Source organism: Leuciscus leuciscus (assembly GCF_965113295.1).
Source record: "Leuciscus leuciscus genome assembly, chromosome: 15".
NCBI classification, from domain to species: domain Eukaryota; kingdom Metazoa; phylum Chordata; class Actinopteri; order Cypriniformes; family Leuciscidae; genus Leuciscus; species Leuciscus leuciscus.
Genome location: NC_138739.1, coordinates 35,239,602 through 35,262,571, shown reverse-complemented (window position 1 = coordinate 35,262,571; position 22,970 = coordinate 35,239,602). Strand labels below are relative to the sequence as shown.

Below are 22,970 nucleotides of genomic sequence, written 5' to 3'. Positions count from 1 at the left end.
TTCTAATTGTTTCTTGCATCTTCCTATTAATATACAAAATACTCCTTCCTTTTTTCCAGAGAGCACCGTCATCTGCAAAAAGAGATCTACCTATATCTTGCTGTACTTGATTAAAAACATCATTGATCATTATAGAAAAAAATAATGGACTTATTACACTCTCTTGTGTTTCCATTTTCTGGAATCTATTTGACACTTCATTCCCTTTTCTTACCTGGATATTTCTGTTTGCCATAAAATATTTTATCCAATTGTATATTCTTCCACCTATATTCATTATTTTTAGTTTTATCAAAAGTCCCTCTCTCCACATCATATCATAATCCTTCTCGACATTGAAGAATATGCTATTACAGATTCTTTATTTATCTGCGCTTTTCTAGTTTTATTTTCCAAACATACAATGGGATCCATTGTTCCTCTTCCTTTTCTAAAACCACTTTGATATTTAGATATTATTCCTCTCTTTTCCAATAAATATTTCAACCGTTCTGTAATCATCCTTTCCATAATTTTACAAACATTCAATGTAAGAGCTATTGGTCTATAATTAGAGGGTTTTGAAGGGTTTCTTTCCTGCATTCTTATAGGAATTATTATAACTTCTTTCCAAGCTTTCGGTAGTCTTCCTTCCTCCCACTCTCTATTATAACCTGTTGTCTAGTTACCCAAGTGCCCTTAATATACTATATCAGAGCGCCACCCAATGGACAAATATATAATTGCATGAAAATGGCTCATACAGGTCTAGTACCCAAAACTGTATTAACAGTCTTTTATCAGCCCAAGAGGCAGATGGAGGAAGCAGGGAAGAGCAGAAAGCAGGAGACAAAGTGATGGTAAAATGAGCAGAGTTTATTGAATAATCTTAGTTGTGTGTGTTTCAATGTGTTCCTTTACATGCGAGCTGCATCTGGATCAAATTTTTTGGTGATTGCATAAAGTAATCAAAAGTTCCAGCATTTGGAACCAAGATAGCCTTTTTGTTCAGTCCTTGACGCCCCCTAATGGGCATTTTTTTAATTGTTCCTCCATGAGGAATATCTTGTGATCAACACAATAGATTGTTCATTTTGGGCTCATTTTAATTGTAATAATATGCTGTAAAAATTATGTGCAATTTTCAACTATCTGTGATCTGTTTTAAAGGGACTACTCAGCACTCGTTAAGAGTTAGAAGCATTAAGCTGAGATTCTAAGCTTTAAAATGATACCTATTTTGTATTGTTCTATTCAGTGGTTGCTTAGTAATTTGATTATGAACTTTTTTGGGGGGTGGGTGGTGTACAACAGGTTAAACAACAATGGAAAAAAAAAAAATTACTGACTGAATGAATCAATCAATGAAATAAAAATAAAAATATTTAAAAAAGAAAGAAAAGAAAACAACACAACACAAATGTACGGTTGTGAAGAATCCTTGGATCCTTCACCTTTAAGAGTAAAAAGACCCTTTTCATTTGGCACAACTGAGGTTACACCAGCCCTACAGCGACTGTATTTGAAGCCAACTACTGAAAATCTGCTGAAAATCATATAATGAGACACAAGCATTACATATCTAGCCCTGTTAGCAGGTTGTGGTCATGTGATTAATTTGTCATCATAACTAACCAAAAAAACACACACACACAAAAAAAAATAAAAAAAAATAGGAATAGCAGAAGGTTTCAGGTCCCAGAAGGTTTTTGGACACTTAAGTCACAATTAAAAAAATTCTGAATTTGATTGCATTAGATACAAAATAACAGAAGTGCAATCAGCAAACAAAAGACACTAGAGCTCTTCTTAGCACTAACTTCACTTTTCAGAGACACCTTTTCAAACATTTTTAAGCCATGGTCTCTAGGGCCCCGTTTACACCTGTTATTAATGCTGCCTTCACATGCTATCAGAATCAAACTTGTAAATATGAGTTTCAGTTAAAAATTTAACATGATCTGGGAAGCTCGGAATAATTTTGATACCCAAGTTCCCAAGTTGAATGTTTATATTTTGTCAATGAATGAGATGCTAAATATCATTTAGGCTTTTGTAAGATTTTCCCAATAAATAGGCAAGAATAAACCTGGTGTCCTCCATTATTCCTGTTCTTTCCGGCAACAAAACACTTGAATGCAACAAGCTCGTTGTAACGGTCACCAGCTGGAGTGCCCTTGAGAGCCACCAGAGGGCACTCCACACCAGACTATCATGTTTCACTCACAAACTACATTTCCCATAACTCACTACCTGGACTCATCATCACTGATTGCATTCACCTGTGTCTCATCACCCTGTTAGTCTCAGCCTATTTATACCATGTTCACTCATTCACTCACTGTGAAGTTTTGTTTTAGTGTCACACTGCAATTCTGAGCATTCTCCCTGGTTTCATGTCTCTTGGTTTTTTGGATTTCTTGCCCAGTTCCCTGGATTACTCTTTTGCCTCTGACCCCTGCCTGTTTGTTTGTTTGTTTGTTTGTTTGTTTGTTTGTTTGTTTGTTTGGACTGCCTTCCTGTGCTTGACCCTCTGCTTGTGTTTGATTATGATTCTGGATTACGCCTTTAAATAAAGCTGCATTTGGATCTCACGTCTGTGTCTTGGAGCAGTTTGGTGACAGAAAACTTCGCCACACCAAGATCCAGCAGCGATGACCAACATGGATCCAGCAGGTTGTCTCTCCCTCCTCCGCCAAGGTAACCGTCCGATTGAGGATTTCGTCAAAGAGTTTTATGAGTTTAGCCATGGGGTTAACTTTAATGATACTGTCTTAAAGGACATTTTTCACCATGGACTGAATGACAATCTTAACTATCTCATGCCTGACAATACCCCTCACTGGACTCTAGCTCAATATATTGACCTTGCCCTTTTGCTGAGCGGCTCATTTACTGTGGGCTTTACAGATGAGGAGCCTTGCAAGCCCACGGTATCCTCTAAGCCTGAGTCACTTCACGTCATGCCCACTCTAGTGTTGGCAACTCCAGTGCTAACACCGCTCACCAGCGCAGTCACATCAGAGCCTCACGTCAGTCCGGCCAAGCCTGAGTTTCTCCACGTCAGCCCTGCCGAGCCTGCGCTCCACGTCAGCCCAGCCGAGCCCGAGCTTCACGTCTCAGCAGATCTTCCAGAGCCCTGTTATGTCTCAGCAGATCTTCCAGAACCTCGTCACGTCTCAGCAGATCTTCCAGAGCCCTGTTACGTCTCAGCAGACCTTCCAGATCCTCGTCGCGTCTCAGCAGACCTTCTAGAGCCTCGCCACGCTTCAGTAGATCTTCTAGAACCTCGCTACGTCAGGTCTGCCACCTCAGTTCCACGTCTAGTTGCACTTATCATACCGCAACCCTCCTCTGATCTGTCAGGGGAAACCGTCATCAAACGTCAGAGGTTGGCATCCAGCATGGAGGATCCACCGCTGGTGTCAGTACGCACAGTTGGGATCCCCAAACCTACTCACTTTAATCCTCCTGTACCTGCACTAATTACCCTGTCTGAAGCGCTTCCCATGATGGGGATCGCTTTATGTTGCATTTGGGCTGCGTACACCACCTCAGAACTGCCCCAGGCGATGGCACTCGCTGCAGGTTCTCCAGAGGTGGCGGCACATGCTGCAGAACCTCTCGAAGCAGCGGTGCTTGCCTCAGCCCCCTGTATGGTGGTAGCGCCCAGAAATATCCTCTCAGCCTGTCATGTCACGGTAAAAAGGAACCGTAGATGAGTCCGGGCAGTGAGTTATGGGAAATGTAGTTTGTGAGTGAAACATGATAGTCTGGTGTGGAGTGCCCTCTGGTGGCTCTCAAGGGCACTCCAGCTGGTGACCGTTACACTCGTAATGACAACTTCAGAAGTGGGAAGAATTAGATGCGTTTTGGTGGATCGGATCACAAGTGGACTAAACTAAATACAGATGTAAACGGGATCTAAAACATTTTGAGCTTGTCCACTTTTGACCACTTCCAGAGGTAAAAGCATTCGACCGGATTGCTTTCGTAGTGTAAACGCTCATGTGATCGAATGCGTTCAAACAGCCACAAAATACCATCTACTCTTCGCCTACTGACCTGATGCGTAAACATTATGGGAAACGCGCTAGCCAGACGGGATTTAAAAATTGGCTGGAGACCCAAGTTTGGTTTGAAGATGAAAAATGTACCAAGCACAATGTTCTCTCTCCATTCCTGATTTCTAACACTCACTCAGTGTTCGGCTGGTCTTGTGTCTGTCAAAGCAGAAACGAAAGCTGGCGCTCTCCATGTGTTTTTCCGTCGTCTCTGGCCGTGTTCATATGTGTATTGCGTGAGCTTATTTCGTCCATTAGATAAAAAATTATAAAAGCCCATACATTTGCCTACCCATAGACCCTCCCCTTGAAGAAATCAGGACAGAAGTGGTTAAAAGTGGACAAAAGAGACGGATTAAAACACCAGGTGTAAAAGGGAATGTGTCTCCTATCTTAATACCAGGTGTAAACAGGGCCTACATCCTTCATACCACATCTTTCATGCCATGTCCTAGCAAAACCTTAATCGATATAGTTCATTATATATTACACATTCATTACACAAAATTTGAGAGCCATAGATTTTTTCTTCACTTTGAAGAATATCTATAAGTGTTTTAATATCTAGAAACTTAAACCTCATTTTGTGAAATGTTTTGAAAAGGGTACGTGAGCTATTTTTTTTTTAAACTGACACTTGTTCTGACATTTTGTTATGTAACGTATATACATTTTTAACAGAAATTATTCATCCTCTAGTTCAACATCACACAGAGACATTGAATTTTCATAAAGCACAAATCCTGCATAGAGGGGTTCAGTGAATGTGATGTTGAATGTGTACAAGTGTCTGAGTGCGTGTGTGTCAGTGATGCCGTAGTAGGACAGAATGCCGGCCTGCTCGTCCACATACACTCCTGCTCTGGTATAGGGAGGTGATGGGGCAGGTATGTGTATGTCCTTACCAACATGCCAGGCAATCAGTTTCTCCCTAAAGAAGCTCAGGTTCCAGGATTTATCACTGGTTGCAAATGCACAGTCATATCTTTCTCCTTTCCTGTTGATTCCTTTATATGCCACTGCCATATCACCCAACCCACTCCATTCAGCCTCCCAGTAACAGCGTCCAGTCAGACGCTCTTTACACAGAACCTGCGGACGGCCATCATATTTCTCTGGATGGTCAGGATCTAACCAGGCGTCAAATCTCTCTGGATGATCAGGATGTGACATCGGCTCTTTATTATATATCAACTTTTTGTTGCTCTCTACAACAGAGAGACGATTGTGTACCGTGTTTGGATCCAGTGTGAGATGACAGAAATCTGGACACAAGAAAACAATATTAATAAGGCCACAAAATATGTTCAAGAATCAGATTGGCCTTGGATCTTTTCGGCTCCAGATAAATATTTTGACACCATATACACAATCAAAACATTTTATATTTAAAGGGGTCATATAATGGTACATGCACTTTTACAAGTTGATTGTACTGAAATGTGTGTTGGCAGTGCCTGTACACAACCATCATAAAATGATAAAAATCTTGTATGTTTTCCCCTCTCCAAAATCAAGCCGTTCGATTTTGTGACGTCACAAAATCGACGCCCCTCCCACGATTGTTGATTGACAGCAGCGTTTCAACACAGACCCGCCCTCGCTCGTGAGCGAGCTGTCAATCATAATCCGTGCGGACCGGCGCAGTCATTGTTGATACTCTGGAGCACTGTCTATGAGCAGAATGGCGTCTAAGCGATTGTGGTGTTCTGTTCTTGGGTGTAATAACGAACCCAGCAGTCATTTTGATGTTTGATTGATTGAATGTTCCTAAATCCGAACCGCTGAAGACGCAGTGGCTGAGTTTGTTTTCGAAGGGAATATTCCCCATGATCAACGTCAATGCTTTCATGTTTGCGCGAATCATCTCACCAGACTGCTTTACAAATGAGGGTCAGTAACGTTATAAAGCTGGTTTTGCTAAGAAGCTTCTCCTGAAAAAAGGATCGGTACCAACTATTCGTGTTCCTGCTGCACCTCCAGAAGAACTGAAGTGAGTGTAAAGTTTTATTAACCTTTATATTAATATTAACATTATATTAATCTTTGCAAATCGCTTGCACGCTTCACGATGAATGCGGCTGTTTACACTCAGGGTACATTACGGCATGTTTTCTATGTACGACGTTCTCAATATAATTCATAATCCCACATTTATAATGAACAACGCGTTATGGTTATTGTGTTATTATTACAAACGGTGTACGCACAGAACAGAGGGGCGGGGTGATCAAAGCTCATTATCATTTAAAGACGCATGCACTTAAACGGCGTGCTGAAAACAGAGCTGTTTTTGACCAGGTAAAATTAGTGTTTTCTTACAATACTAATGAGAATTTTTAATTAAAGTATATTACAAACTTTTAATTTAGACCCTAAAGAATCATATTAGCTTGTACAAAAATGGCATTATATGACCCCTTTAAGACCTTATTCTGGTCTATTGTAGAATGGTGTCCTGTGAAGAAAAGGCATGTGTGTAGACCTACATTTTTGTAGTCCTCCTTTAATCATGGTCTCTCCCCCATGATCCAGACTGTCGAAGAAAAAAAAGCATAATGTGCCATATATTCTATTCATCTGACTCACCAAAAAGAAAGAAATAAGTCTTAAAAATACAACACAACAACTTTTCACTCATGTCTATGCTAATAACTTTTGAACTAAGGTCTTGAAGAAAAGTATTTTTTCTCTTGATTATGTGGCTCATGACAAGTCGATTGCACCATATGATGTTATTTTCTGTCAACAATTTTTCCACCATTTTGATGTTTTGTCCATTGTTCACCAACATTTCTGAAATCATATTCAGACTGTGCTTAGCCTGGGTTTCCCCATGCTGCCTTGCGCGCAGCGCGATTTTATTCACACTGCTAGGCAGCCTGGACACCATGGACCAAATTTTCCCCTCAAAAAAGGAACCAATCACAGAACGGGGAGGGAGCAGCAAGACGATGACGACGTCTATGCGACACACCGAAGCAGTTTGTTTATATCTATGGATCCAACATGGCATCAGACGCGAAGTTACCTTTCGATACAGCCTTAGATAGTGTTTCTAAGTAGTTTAGAACGCAAGTTTATTTCGTCTTCTTCCTTGTCGAATTTCTGTCGCTCTACATACGTCATCTGGTATAATTGAAACGATTGGCTATGAGCTACGTACAGGCGCATTTGATAGACATTCGTAGCACCCAATAAACGGCTCTGGGCATTCGTAAACCACGCCTCAAATACGAGAAAATGAACATTTGGTTCCCACGGCTTAGCTCCAGTCTATTTAACGGATCTTCTATCGCCCTATAATCCATCGCGCTCTTTAAGATCACTAAATTCAAGGCTTTTGGTCATACCTAGGATTTCTAAGTCCACCAAAGGAGGGAGAGCATTTTCACATTTAGCTCCACAACTCTGGAATAGTCTTCCTGATACTGTTCGTTGCTTAGACTCGCTCTCCCAGTTTAAAACTAGATTAAAGACGCATCTCTTCAGCCAGGCATTCATATAATACTTTTAATCTTACAGTTAAATCCGACCTCTAGTTCATAAACGCCAGAGGAGAACTGGCCCCCGACTGAGCCTGGGTTCTCCCAAGGTTTTTTTGTTTCTCTATTAGGTCACCTGATGGAGTTTTTCGGTTCCTTGCCACTGTTGCCTTTGGCTTGCTCAGTTGGGGATATTTGGGGATATTTAATTTAATTAATCAATCAACAATACTATTGATCAGCATTACCAAACGTGGACGTTTTCCACTAGAAACAAACATTGATGTATTATTTTAATTTAATACTGTGAAGCTGCTTTGATACAATCTGTATTGTGAAAAGCGCTATATAAATGAACTTGACTTGACTTGACTTGACCACGTCTCAATGAGACGAGGTCTGACGTTAGCCAGGCTAGACTGTGCTAGCAAAAAATTACAAAAAGAGTCAAACAATACCAAATTGTCCCACGTTAGCCATTTTGGGCATTGGCCATTTTGAATTTTGTCATAAAATGCTGTATTTTATGAAAGCTTTAGCATATTGTTACAAAAGTTGATTTGTGTCTTCGGCACTATGCCCTGGTCCGGATATAATAAAATTGACAAATATGCTTACAGCGTTTGCGAATTTCACCTCGTTCTATTCTTTGGGTCCTACAGAATCCAGTGGTATATTTGACATTTGAAAACGCATCTTTTTCTCTCCATTTTGGCTTTCCATCCACACTGAGACAGCGTTTTTATTAATGAAAACAAAGCTTTTTGAAAACGCTCTCCAAAGTGAATAACTTTTAAAATGCTGTTTTCGCGTTGTAGTGTGGACTGTAAAAGGTATTTAAAAACGAAGACACAAGTTTAGTCACGTGACTCATATTGTACCAATAGATATTCATGTTTATACCAGTATTGTGCCTGTTATGTGCTATTCACTTTCACACAGTTACTAAAATGTTACTTTGCACACTCTTCATATCACAGTCCTACAAAGATGATAGAATTTACTCACATTTGCGGTCCTGTGGAAGGTCCTGATTGGAAACCAAGATGGCGGCGCGAGTACATCGCGAGGCTCGCGGTCTCTCCAGATTCTGCAATTTAGTAGTATTTTTCTTGCTCATTTCGGGTCTGTTCGTGCAGAACAGTTGTGCCTTAACATCGTACACCCAAGGTGAGCTTTTGGATATTGGTTTGCGAATTTCCGACAGTTTTATGGACAACCTTCGACTCCTTCCTGAGATCGCCAAAACACCCGGGGCTATGCACTCTGCCCGGCCGGGCGGAAGTGCTCGCAGGCGGCGTCGAGATCGTAAACAAAGGCGGGGGAAGCGCGGAGGACTAAGAGCTAAGCTAAAGCTAACACCACACCGGCTCTCTTTACCCAGCATTTTCCTTGCCAATGTACGGTCGCTGTTGAACAAAATGGAGGAGATTCGACTCAACATCACATACAGCAAGAGACTTTTGAACTGTAATGTTCTAATTTTCACGGAAACATGGTTAAACAGCGGAATACCGGACAACGCTATTGAGCTAGCGGGACGCCATACATTCCGGGCGGATAGAACATTAGATGGCTCCGGTAAGACCAGAGGTGGTGGATTGTGCATTTACATTAACAAAGCTTGGTGCACAAACTCTGCTATTGTTGGGAGACATTGTTCAGCTAACCTTGAGTTTCTCATGGTTAAATGTAGACCGTTTTATCTACCGCGGGAGTTCACTTCCACTATTATAACTGCAGCCTATATTCCCCCGGATGCTGATGCCAAGTTTGCTATGAAAGAACTTCACGCAGCCATCAGTAAACAACAGACCGTTCACCCGGAAGCTGCGTTTATTGTTGCGGGTGATTTTAATCATTCAAACTTAAAGTCAGTGCTACCGAAATTTCACCAGCATGTTTCCTGTCACACCAGAGGAAACAAAACCTTAGACCATGTTTACACAAACATGGCTGGAGCTTACGTCGCGACACCCCTCCCCCACCTGGGACAGTCAGATCACCTTTCTTTGTTCCTCACCCCCAAATATGCACCTCTCATCAATCGCGTGAAGCCATCAGTGAAGACCATCAAGGTGTGGCCTGCGGGGGCAGATTCCTCACTCCAGGAAAGGTTTCTACACACAGACTGGAGTATGTTTGCTTCTCAAGCTACCAGTGGCTCTCACACGGACATTGACTGCTACACCTCCTCTGTACTGGATTATATCAATACCACCATTGACAGTGTTACAACCCAGAAGCAGATCACCACATACCCAAATCAGAAGCCATGGATGAACAGGGAAGTGCGACTCCTATTGAAGACACGCAACACTGCCTTCAGATCAGGAGATGCACAAGCCTATAGCACATCCAGAGCAAATCTGAAAAGGGGCATCAAAGAGGCCAAGCACTGCTACAAGCTTAAGATAGAGGGACACTTTTCCAACGCTGACCCTCGGCGCATGTGGCAGGGCATTCAGGCCATCAGTGACTACAAACCCACTCACTCCACCCCCGCAGCCACTGATGTCAACTTCCTGAACGAGCTAAATGACTTTTATGCTCGCTTTGAAAGAGACAACAGAGAAACTGCCACCAAGCTCAAATCCTCAGCTGACCACCCGCCGATCACACTCTCCTCCACAGATGTCTGCAATGCACTGAGCAGGATCAGCGCGCACAAGGCTGCTGGACCAGACAACATCCCTGGACGCGTACTCAGGGCATGTGCGGAGCAGCTCGCTGGGGTTTTTACAGACATTTTCAACCTGTCTCTTGCCCAAGCAGCTGTACCAACATGCTTTAAATGCACTTCCATTGTGCCAGTGCCAAAACACTCCAGCCCGAAGTGCCTTAACGACTACCGCCCTGTAGCACTCACACCCATCGTAATGAAGTGCTTTGAGCGGCTGGTCCTGGCACACCTAAAAGACTCTCTTCCATCCACATTGGACTCACACCAGTTTGCCTACCGTAGCAATAGGAGCACAGAGGATGCAGTTTCCATGGCACTGCACTCTGTGCTCACACATCTGGACAATAAGAACACTTATGCACGCATGCTGTTTGTTGACTTCAGCTCAGCATTCAACACTGTCATCCCAACTAAGTTAATAGCCAAACTTGGAGACCTGGGCATCAACTCCTCCATGTGCAACTGGATTTTGGACTTTTTGACCAACAGACCCCAGAATGTTCGATCAGGCTCCAACTGCTCCACGTCCATCACACTCAACACTGGTGTACCACAGGGCTGTGTGCTAAGCCCGTTTCTCTACTCCCTCTTCACCTCCGACTGCAAGCCTGTGTACGGATCTAATTCCATCGTCAAGTTTGCGGACGACACTACGGTGATTGGTCTCATCAGCAACAACGATGAGACTGCCTATAGGGAGGAGATCAAGCACCTGGCCACATGGTGCACTGAAAATAACCAGCTCCTCAACACCACCAAAACGAAGGAGCTCATCGTGGACTTCAGGAAAGTGTCAAGAGGCACACACGACACCATCCACATCAATGGAATGGCTGTTGAGCGTGTCTCCAGTTTCAAGTTCCTGGGGACCCACATCTCGGCGGACATGACCTGGACAACCAACACCTCCAGCCTGGTCAAGAAGGCTCACCAGCGCCTTTTCTTCCTGAGGACACTGAGGAAGAATCAGCTTTCCTCCACTATCCTGGTGAACTTCTATCGCTGTGCAATAGAAAGCATCCTGACCAACTGTGCTACAGTGTGGTATGGGAGCTGTTCTGTTGCAGAGCGCAAGGCACTGCAGCGGGTGGTGAAAACCGCCCAGCGCATCACTGGGACTCCACTACCTGCCATCGAGCACATCCAGAGGAAACGCTGTCTGCATCGAGCTCGCAGCATCCTTAAGGACTCCTCTCACCCAGCCCACAGACTGTTTTCTCTCCTGCCCTCCGGCAGGCGTTTCAGGTGCCTCCGGACCAGGACCAGCAGACTAAAGAACAGTTTTTTCCCCAGAGCTGTCTCTTTATTAAACTCTAACCCTCATTGATCCCACTCCCCTCATATACTGATTGACTCTCCTCTCCCTCCTCACACCTGCCTCCATTTTGTTATTTGCAATACTATAATGTTCATTTGCACTGCTGACTGTTATTACAGAAACAACTGTTTACATATGCATCTTGCACTACTACCTTGACTGGAATATGCTCAATTTGCACTGCCGACTGTTTATTTACAGTACCGACTGTTTACATATACATTTGCAATACCGTACTTTAACTGTAATATGCAATTACTTCCACTGCACTTTCACTCGGATAGCTTCTGTCCAAACTTTATTTGCACTACTTTAAATCCATTGTTATACTGCTCATTTTAGCCTAACTTATACATATATCTATTTGTAAAATTCTGTTTATAGTAATAGCCATCTGTATATTATGCTCACATTCTGTTTATAGTAACACCCATCTGTATATATATATTCATAGTACATATCTATCTGTAAAATTCTGTTTATAGTAATAGCCATCTGTATATTATGCTCACATTCTGTTTATAGTAACACCCATCTGTATATATATTCAGTACATATCTATCTGTAAAAATACTGTTTATAGTAATAGCCATCTGTATATTAGCCATCTGTATATTATATTCAGTACATATCTAGCTGTAAATTCTGTTCACAGTAATAGTTATCTGTATATTATATTCATAGGACAAATCTATCTGTAAATTTTTGTTTATAATAGTATTCAACTCTATATTTATTCAGTACATATCCATGTTCTGCACTTATGGAACCACTGTATATCCTGCACTTGCTGCTATTGCACTTCTGGTTAGACCTAAACTGCATTTCGTTGCCTTGTACCTGTACTTGTGTAATGACAATAAAGTTGAATCTAATCTAATCTAATCTAATCTGTGGCAAAACAAATGTGCCTGGATTGAGTTGTTTAAACCTTTGATAATCTGATTAAAGATTAGGAAGGCAATTTTTTTTTACAATGTTTTTTTTTTATATATATATATATATATATATATATATACTGACGGGGGATGGTTGTTTTTGTACAACAGCTACTTAATTTATTATTCCAATATCCAAATATGATACTAAATCCCACAGGGAAAAGGGGATTTTCTATTTGTGACGTGCTATCTTTGCATTTGAACATTGCACATTTTAAACAGACACACATTAGCTGAATAAACGTTAGCCAATACAAACGTATTCATAAAAAACAGTTGACAATGAATAGACAGGAGTCCTGTCACATGACCAATAATAGCAAAACGAATCACTTATTCTAAAAAGAATATCAAGTATAAGTTCGAATAAGATGAATACGACATATAATGAGGGCTGTGTTAACAGTAAAGCGTCCGTCATTTAACAAATTTTAAAAACACGAATGGATAATACAAAATGCTTTCTGACATTTTGACAGAAAAAAACACAAGAAAGAACAAAATTTTCACTTTCATTTAAAAATTCAAACTAAATTTTCATTTTACAATTATCTTCTCTCTCTGTGTGCGCACGTCTGTGTTTGTGAGAGAGAGCTTGTGCAGCACTGATACAACAGTACTTTTTAATCCATAAGTAGCTAACGTGCTAGTTTTCATACAAAATAAATATGTAACATAATTAGGTAGGCTACTTTAGTTATTATTAATACAATAACGTAACACATTAAGATTACCCCAGGCTGTTTACCTTCAGGAGTTAGAAGTACCGTGACTACTGTAATGGAATTTTTATTTTTTTCATTGATCTTCAGTAGTCACGTTTATATTGTTTGTAGTGTGGTATGTGAACGGGAAATGTATGTATGTTTGTACACCTGTATCCGTGCAGAGTGAGATAGGATGGGGATAGCTGAAGAGGGACCTTCTGACCCCAGAGGTCAGGATGCATCTAAATTTGTTGGTCCCAGTGTCAGCAAAAGTGTGCCCAAGTTAGTGGAAAACTACTAGGAAAAACAACAATTCGCTGAGGGAGACCTTGGTAAAGAATATAAAAGGTGTCGCACAGCTCCTCCTCTTTGTCTTACACTCTGCAGGCAGGCAGGTTTTGAATTCAGGCTCAGGCTCTGAATGTCTGTATGACTGTCTGACCTTCTCTTGCAAGAGAATAAATACTTTTTAAAAGACAATGTGAATCAGAGTTTCTCTTACGCGGTGATGAGGGTTTAATATAGATTTTTGCCACAACACTACTGTACTGTCCTCACTTAAATCAGTCAGACGGCGGGCCGCGGGAGTGGAAGGGGGATCGAGCGGGATTCTTTATTACGATTTTCAGTCTCTTTTTAATGATAGGCCTTATGTCACCGTGTGACGGAAGTGAAAAAAAATAAAATAATGTGATGCGGTTCTTTCGGGGAAGCACTTCCGGTGCGACACCAGGCCGGTTCCGCTTCTGTGTCATGGCCGACTGGGATTTTCTCGGAGGAAACTAACGGCAGCTGTAGCGGGTGAGAACTAATCAAGGCAGCGATTGGGACACGTATCCCCAAAGGGGATTGTAAAGTGGATTTTTGAAGACTGAAGGGGGAAGAAAGAGAGCGGGAGGAAAGCAGAGAGAGAGCAAGTGAGTGTTTCTATCAGAGCTTGGCTGATGAGGAGAGTACCCTTGTGATTGTGAATATCACTATCTTGAAAGGAGTTAAGTACATGTTTTTGCATCTACTACCGAAGTATATAATCTGTGTTCATTGGAAGCATATCAGTGTACCAGTTTGTGCTTACCTGTCCATTTGATTCCCTGTTTGTGTCTTCGAAGCTGGTGATTTGGGGACACGTTTCCTTTTTATGGTTCACACAGCCAGACGAAACCCCCCCTTCTCGATAAAAGCTGTGGGTTTGAGGACCCCGGTTAGATGGAGTAGAGGCTTAAATTCACTGTGAGGTATTGTGGAATTGCAGTGTCTGAAAATTGAAGTGCGCACATGTGGAATTCTGAAGTGTTTGATGCATGTACGAGTGTAGGGAAGGTTGAACTTTACCGCCACTCATCATCTTTGCTGGGGATCGTCTGGCCCTGTGGGGTGTTAGGAAATATTCTAATCTACTGTGTGTACAGCTCTGTGCAGGTGTTCCATCCACCATTGTTGTTCTGGAGAACGGAGAAACCCATTCACTCATGCTGCTCTGAGTTTAGTTATCGGAAGGCCGCTGCATTCTGAGTCCTCACCGCTGTTCCGGAGAACAGAGAAATCCAGCCACTCACGTTGTTCTGAGTTACTTACCCGAAGACCGCTGTTTTCTGAGTCCCCACCGCTGTTTCCGGAGAACAGAGAAATCCAGCCACTCACGCCGCTCTGAGTTTCCTTGCTCGAAGACCGCTGTATTCTGAGTCCCCACCGCTATTCCGGAGAACCGAGAAATCCAGCCCCTCACGCCGCTCTGAGCTCCTTACCCGAATACCGCTGTATTCCGAGTCTCCACCGCTGTTCTAGAGCAGGGGTTCCCAAACTTTTTAGCCCGTGACCCCCATGATAAATGCGCTGCTGCCCCGCGACCCCACACCTCCCCCACCCCAGGGTCCGAAATTAACTTTTTGGCTCACCTGCCACGGGGACTGGTAGATGAAAAAATCCACCAGCCAAGCATATTTTTTACCGGCCAAAATAATAAACAGCCTTTTTTTTTTGTCACATATACATTCATTTCAGTACTTTTAATTGAGATAATATGGTAGGCCTATTATGTTGAATACAAACGTAAAAAAATGTCCAGAGCAAAATTTGAAATGTATAATAAAAAAATCGATATATATATATTGATCAAAATGTGAGAAATATATGAAATATTACTATCATTGGGGTGAAATATATATTTTTTTGTCAGTTTTGTTACCTGACTCATGTGGAAGGGAAGGCAGAACGTAACCTCGGTTCCCTGAGAGATAAGGGAATGAGTATTGCGTTGCGAACGCTATGGGAAAACTCCTTTTCTCGAGAAAAGAACGGCCATGGTGTGTAAAGCAGAAGCAGCCTGGCCAGCGGTGGAGTATGCACGATCCGCGAGTGCTGAAGACGTTCCAACTGCCAGCAGGACACAAATGGGTGGCGACCGCTTCTTCCAGTGGTGGGAGCTTTTTCCTCAGCACCGTCAACAGATAGAGCGTTAACTGTGTACACACCGCCGCCGACTTGAGCTGCAAAGAAGCTCTGGCCGTCCTGTCAAGGACGCTTGTCAAAAAGTATGGGGAAGCTTGACGCTGGGCCGCTCTGAATAGTGAGTGCGCGCGCGCGGCCGGGGCTCTCGCTCTCTCTCTCTCTCTCTCTCTCTCTCTCTCTCTCTCTCTCTCTCGTTCTTAGAGGCAAAAGAGCGCGCACGCGCTGAAAATTTCATATTTTGGTATGAACATTCACCCGCCAGTGTGGCGGATAGCCTTTTGAGATTTACTCGCCAAACAGAAAATCTACCCGGTGTGATCGTACGTGCGAAAGGGTTAAATTAATTGCAACAAAAATATATAGGGCCTATATATTTTTTCCACTTTTTTTTTAAAGAAATCATCTCGCGACCCCTGCGCCGGGGGGTCGCGACCCCCACTTTGGGAACCACTGTTCTAGAGAACGGAGAAACCCAGTCACTCACGTTGCTCTGAGTTTACTTACCCGAAGACCGCTGTATTCTGAGCCCCCACCGCTGTTCTGGAGAACAGAGAAATCCAGTCACTTACGTTGCTCTGAGTTTACTTACCCGAAGACCGCTGTATTCTGGGCCCCCACTACTGTTCTGGAGAACGGAGAAAACCCACCACTCACGTTGCTCTGAGTTTCCTTACTCGAAGACCACTGTATTCTGATCCCCCACCGCTGTTCTGGAGAACGGAGAAACCCAGCTATTCACGCTGCTCTGAGCTTACTTGCCCGATGACCGCTGTATTTGGAGCCCCCCCACCGCTGTCCCGGAGAACACAGAAATCCAGCATCTCACGCTGCTCTGAGTTTACTTACCCGAAGGCCGCTGTTTTGGGGAACGGAGAAACCCAGTCACTCACGTGGCTCTGAGTTTACTTACTCGAAGACCGCTGTATTCTGATCCCTCACTGCTGTCCTGGAGAACAGAGAGATTCAGCCACTCACGCTGCTACTGTTTTAAAATGTTTTAATGTTCAATAAAAGGAATCTGTCTTTCTTACCTCGTTGTCCTGTTTCGTGGTGTTTTCCTGGTGTAGCTCCTCAGAGTGGTACTCAGTAAGGGTGGTGTGTTGAAGGGATTTGCCCCCACCTTGGCTTGTGACACTTATGCATTTGTCAATCATCCCCGCTTGCTATTTGGGGAATGAAACCAGCGCTATGATTGGTCGAATTACGCTTCTTTTGTTGTTGCTTGATTTGAGGACTGCGCGTGCACGGAGGCGTCACCAGGTTTTTAGAGTCACAAATCGTACCAGCGTACTTTGAGGTCAAAATGCGTACCCGCTACGCAAAATGCGTACAGGTTGGCAGGTACCAATCACAATTCATTATCGATTAACTTGCCGTTAGTGAAGGTGGGATATTAGAGAGTGCGGAGCAGATCACGTCAGACACGAAGATGTCAAGCAGCATGTGTGTACATTTAACGGCGATCTTCAAAAATAATTTATCAAGTTATTTTGCACAGTAAAGTTGTGAAAAAGAAGTCAATGTAGTATTGCGCTGAATGAGATACACCAGAAGCACTCTCTCAGACAGCGCCCGATCCCGAATTCAGTTCTCTTTGCGCCTGAATGTTCAAATACAGAGAAAGTTGTAAATGAAATCTTGCGTAAATACAGTCGGTTATGCCTGTCCATCCCGTCCCGTAAACCACCATGAGAAATCTGCTCACCCTACATATCAACTCAGTCCCTTAATTTAGAGTTCATGTAAGGAGTGTTTTGTGAATTATCAATAAGAATGAAACCATATAAGAATAGGCTACATTTAAATAAATAAAAAAAGTTTTAATGTAAACATTGCTAGTGTCCATCATACCAGAGTTTTTCCAGTTTGCAGTTTGGATCCTCCTTCAGTGCAGTGAGCTCTGAATCTCCAGGGTGATTGTAGCTCAGATCCAGCTCTCTCAAATGTGAGAAGTTTAAACCCAAAGCTGAAGCCAGATGAGAGCATCCTTCTTTTGTCACCATACAGCCAGATAATCTACAATGACAGACATCAAAGGCATAAATATATATAATTATATTTCCCCTCATTTTTATGACTATTTTAAAATTACCCCAGGTTCTCCAGTTTACAGTGTGGACTCTTCAGTGCATCAGAGAGCAGCTTCACTCCGGAATCTTTCAAGTTATTGTTACTCAGGTCCAGCTCCTTTAGGCAGGAGTTTGATGACTGTAGAGCTGAAGCCACACTTTCACAACACTGATCAGTGAAATTACAGATGGACAATCTAAACAGAAGATAAAAAATTACATAATTGACCCTTATATAAGAACTGCATTTGCAATGTATTTAATGCTTTACAAAACCCAGTAAACACAGAACACTCCCAAATAAGAACATTACAGGAACATTCTCTATATGTTTTTTTTTCAACCCAGAAGGTTGCAGAGAGGGTTTTTTGTAACAACCTAAATAGAACTTATACAGAACGTTCCCTGCAGGTTATTTTTAGGTTTGACTAAAGTGAACCTTCCCAGAACATTATCCTAGTTAAAGTTAATAAGTTAAACAAATAAAATAAAATTAATGTCTGTGACTAAATTTCATATTTTAAAAACCATAGATTGTACTGAAGTCATTGTTATTTGATGCTGAAATAACATAAAATCTGGGTTATTGTGGTACAGTGAAACAAGCCCATACGAAATCTTACGTTAATTGAACATTTTTATCTTATTTAATGCTCCATATAATGATTTATGTGCTTGGATTATTTCTATTGATTAAACGACAGATCAAAAGACATGGTTTGTAGTATTGATGCAGCAGTGCTGGATGATTACTGATGTATAGCAGGGTAAATTATATCAGAGTAAAGAAGTTAGGGACCAAACCAACAGGGAACGTTCTTTTTACGTAAAGAAAACTTTCCAGGATAACCAACTGAGAACGTTAGGATATCTGTTCTGGGGATGTTCTGGGTTCAAGAAGAGCTTTCAGTGAGCAGTGTAACTTTCAGTAAAATGTGTTCATAAAGTGATACAAATTTATTTGATATTCTTTGGGCTAAAATGAATTGTTACATTCCAAAGATTTGTATCAGTTGTTTCTTCTTTATATTTATAGGCAGTATATATAAACTTAAATCATGCTGTAACATTATTTGAAACTGGCAAATAACAGTATATTTGATCATTTCCACTTTTATCCAACAAATCCACTCTCTATATACTGTTGGTAAAATGTAATATATATATATATATATATATATATATACACACACAAAGGAATCTGACAAACAAACCTCAGTTTTTCTAGTTGACAGTTTGGACTCTTCAGTGCATCAAACAGCAGCTTCCCTCCGGAATCTTTCAAGTTATTGCTACACAGGTCGAGCTCTCTCAATGAAGAATTTAATTGTAGAGCTTCAGCCACACTTTCACAACATTGATCAGTGAGATTACAACCTGAGAATCTAAAATAACAGTAAATGGTTAATTGACACTTTGCAGAATTGCCATTTAAATAAGACGGTCGCAAAACTATTTGATCTTAAAGTTAACAACTGTTACTTTTCCCTACACATTTCAAAGCACCATTCATCACCATCATAGTTGATCTTTCTAGAAAGGATTTTAAAAAATACACAGAAGATAATAGAGATGCACAGGTCCACCAGCCATAAATCGGAAATGGATGTTTTTTGCTCCAAACACACGATCAAGCAACCGGCCGGTTTTTAGCTTTATTTTGGCGATCTCTATTTCGGACTTGCACACAAACTACATTGCAATCATTTCCCAAAATGTCTTGTGTGGAAATATTACGAGGTCTGTAAACAGGACGTTAACACAAGCCAAATGTTCAAGCCTCACTGTCTTGTGTTTTGTCATGTCGTGTTGGATACTTTGCCAGTTTTGTTTTGATCTTTCAGTTTTGTTTTCTCTGCTTCCCCTCCTGATTTCCCCAGGCAGTTTCTCACGAGCCCTGGTCTCGCTCTCGATCTCCAATCGGGGATTGCCTTTGTCTCTGCTCTGCTTCACGTGCTGCCAAGCCCCGGAAGTTCCACTGAAATTGTTCCTGTCTGGATTGTTGACAGCCTTTTGTGCAGGTGTCTTATGTAGCATAATTTCACAAATCTAAAGTCAGACCATTCTGTTTTTGCTTTAAATCATATATAATCTATTTTAAAGGGGTCTTAAGATGCTCTTTTCAAAGATCATTATTTTGTGTATTGGGTTTAATAGAATTTGTTAACATGCTTTAATGTTCAATATATATTTGTTTTCACATACTGTACATTATTATAGCTCCTCTATGCCCAGTCTTTCTAAATCGCATCAATTTCTACAAAGCCCCTCCTTCCAAAAGGCCTGATAGGCCTTACCATAATCATGATATCAGAGTAAAGAAGTTAGGGCAATGTTCTCCAAACCAACAGGAAACGTTCTTTTTAAGCAAAGAAAACTTTCCAAGATAACCAACAAAGAACGTTAAGATATCTGTCCTGGCGATGTTCTGGGAACCAGAAAACATCTGAGAACATTCTGGGAACCAAAAATTGTTAGCTGGGGCAAAAGATTCAAGAAGAGCTTTCAGTGAGCAACTTTCAGTAAAATGTGTTCATAAAATGGTACAAATTTATGTGATATTCTGAATTGTGACATTCCAAAGAGTTTTATCAGTTGTTTCTTCTTTATATATATATATATTAGGCTTGTTACGATAGTCGGTGTTACCGGTGTTACACGGTGTTCACTCAGACCCGGCGCCAGGAGGATGTTATACCCGTAGCCTAATAATCATGAATGCACTCCGCTATCTTTTAACACACGGCTTCTTCACGCAAAAGAAAACTCTTCATGAAGCGCAGTGAAATTCAGCGACCATGTGGCGTTTCCTGATGGATCGAGGTTGTTCGTTAACTTCATTTTATACGTGCAATTCACACGAGCTCTAAGCGCATGCGAGACTGTTGCGCGTAGTCAAACTTTATTAATGAAACAAAATCAGAGGGAATAATTTCTTTAATGTATTTTTTATTTTATTTTAATTTAAAAAATGTACCGGTTGGCCGGTCACATGACTTTCATAGTTTTCAGTTACGTGACTGGTGCGGAGACCTGGAGTGTTATTAAAAAAAATTATTTAGTTTTAGTCATATTTTGATTTTGAATTAGCTTTGAATTAGTTTTATTTTTAAACTTTCGGATTCAACCCATGTTCTCAAGCAGTGAAAAATAGAGGACACTGACAACGCGCTGACAGACAATGCTCTGACAGACAGGACCGAGCAGGTATTTAATATGAAACAAAGTCTCAACTTTCAAATTTGGTCAGTCAAAGAAAATTAAACAATAAATAGGCCTACCGTTTTGTGGCTCTTTAATGTGTCTTGACAGATTGCCTCAGTTAAAGCCAAGTTCAAATCCACCGACGTTAATCTACTAACTCTCCTGACTGCTTTGTCGGACAAAAATAGTAGTTTTTTATTGGTCAGACTCAGATCGTATGTCAATCAAACTCCCTGCGAAGGATGAATTGTCGCTAATTTAAGCACCAGCTTTTTAAAGGCATGTAAAAAAAAAATAAAAATCGCCCCCGGTGAAACCGATATTACCGGTGTTGTCACAAGTCGATTAACTGGTGGGAGAATATTATCACCGTCACATCTCTAATATATATATATATATATATATATATATAAAGTTAAATCATGCTGTAACATTATTAGAAACTGCCATTTCCACTTTTATCCAAGAAATCAACTCTCTATATACTGTTGGTAAAATGTAATAACATATATATACAAAGGAATCTGACAAACAAACCTCAGTTTTTCTAGTTGACAGTTTGGACTCATCAGTGCATCAAACAGCAGCTTCCCTCCAGAATCTTCCAAGTAATTGCTACTCAGGTCAAGCTCTCTCAATGAAGAATTTAATTGTAGAGCTTCAGCCACACTTTCACAACACTGATCAGTGAGATTACAACCTGGGAATCTAAAAAAACAGTAAATGGTTAAGTAGGTCCCATTTAAATAGGAAGGTCACAAAACTATTTGATCTTAACGTTTACAACTGTTTTTTTTTTTTTTTTTTTTTTTTTTTTGCCCTACACATTTCAAAGCACCATTCATCACCATCATAGTAGATCTCAATATATAAGGATTAAAAATAAATAAAAAAAATCTCTAGAAAGAATGAAAAAAAAACACAAAATCGCTTAAAACGATACTAAATACAAAACAACGATAATAAATACAAAACAACAGCATAAATAAAAGCAGAGAAAATTAGAAACATACACAGTAGCACTACACACTAATTTGCATAATACCGACCGCGATATACAAGGAGAACTGGAGTACTGTAATTATCACAGTATTCATATACACAGATTCCACCACATTTCTCCCCAAAATGTTCACATTCAATAGAAACTTGAAAAATTACATATTTTAGTGGCACGCTTACTCTTTATTAATGCATTTTGCATGACATAAAAGGTGGTCAAAAATCTAAAGTTCCCAATTATTCTAATCTCTATGGTAATAGAGTGGTGCAGGAATGATGTCACTTTGTAGGCCAACTGGCAGTTCGCATCACACTGGTTCCCTTGACAAAAACCCTCTCTGTGGGTTCAACAGAAGTTTATGATACTTACATGTTTTGTCCATCAAGATCATTTTCACAGATGAAAAAAACGTATTAATTTTTTAAGCCTAAATGCAGTCACTAGAAGTAAAAAGCTATAGGCAGGCCATAAACGAACAACACCACGGTCCCACGACTTCAACATCACCATCACTAAGGCTCCGACAACTCTTAGTTTTTTATCTAAAAACATTTTCCCAGAACGTTTGAGTTAGACTGTAAAAGAGGACTGAGTGATGTTCGGTGTGATGATGTTTAATGTCGTCGACAGCCTCTGTTGTCCCATTTAGCCACTTGTTAGCAACCGCCTTTTTCAAGACACATAACATCTTTAAAAAAAAAATCACGAGTGGGGAAATCGTCTAAGGTTACGTATGTAACCATGGTTCCCTGAGAGGGAACGAGACGCTGCGTCAAGCGCTGCGGGAACGCCCCTGCGTGATCGCGTCATGAAGCACTCGTGAAATCAGTCCAATGGCGTGACGAGACGTCATAGGCGGGTGACATCATTGACCAGGAAACTATAAAGCACCCCTGAACCAAACAATGTCAGCTTCTGATAACAACAAGTTGGTCACAGGCATGTCGGGAGTATGGCAAAGCGACGCAGCGTCTCGTTCCCTCTCAGGGAACCATGGTTATATACGTAACCTGAGACGTTCCCTTTCAAGGGTACTCGCGCTGCGTCAAGCGCTGCGGGAACTGAATAC

The 22,970-nt window shown here is 41.2% G+C and overlaps 2 protein-coding genes across 3 annotated transcripts in view; both read right to left on the bottom strand.

The window, feature by feature from the left end:
• The window catches only part of LOC309475151 (uncharacterized protein), a 343,736-nt gene that overhangs the window by 282,231 nt on the left and 38,535 nt on the right, over positions 1-22,970 (bottom strand). The gene's annotated exons all lie outside the window — the stretch shown is intronic.
• Positions 4,462-6,793, bottom strand: LOC309475209 (stonustoxin subunit alpha-like). The gene is made up of 2 exons (XM_082137915.1): positions 6,533-6,793; positions 4,462-5,308 (listed from the first exon to the last, which is right to left on the bottom strand). The coding sequence occupies exons 1-2, from the start codon at positions 6,621-6,623 to the stop codon at positions 4,728-4,730; spliced, it is 672 nt and encodes a 223-aa protein (XP_081994041.1). The 5' UTR covers positions 6,624-6,793; the 3' UTR covers positions 4,462-4,727.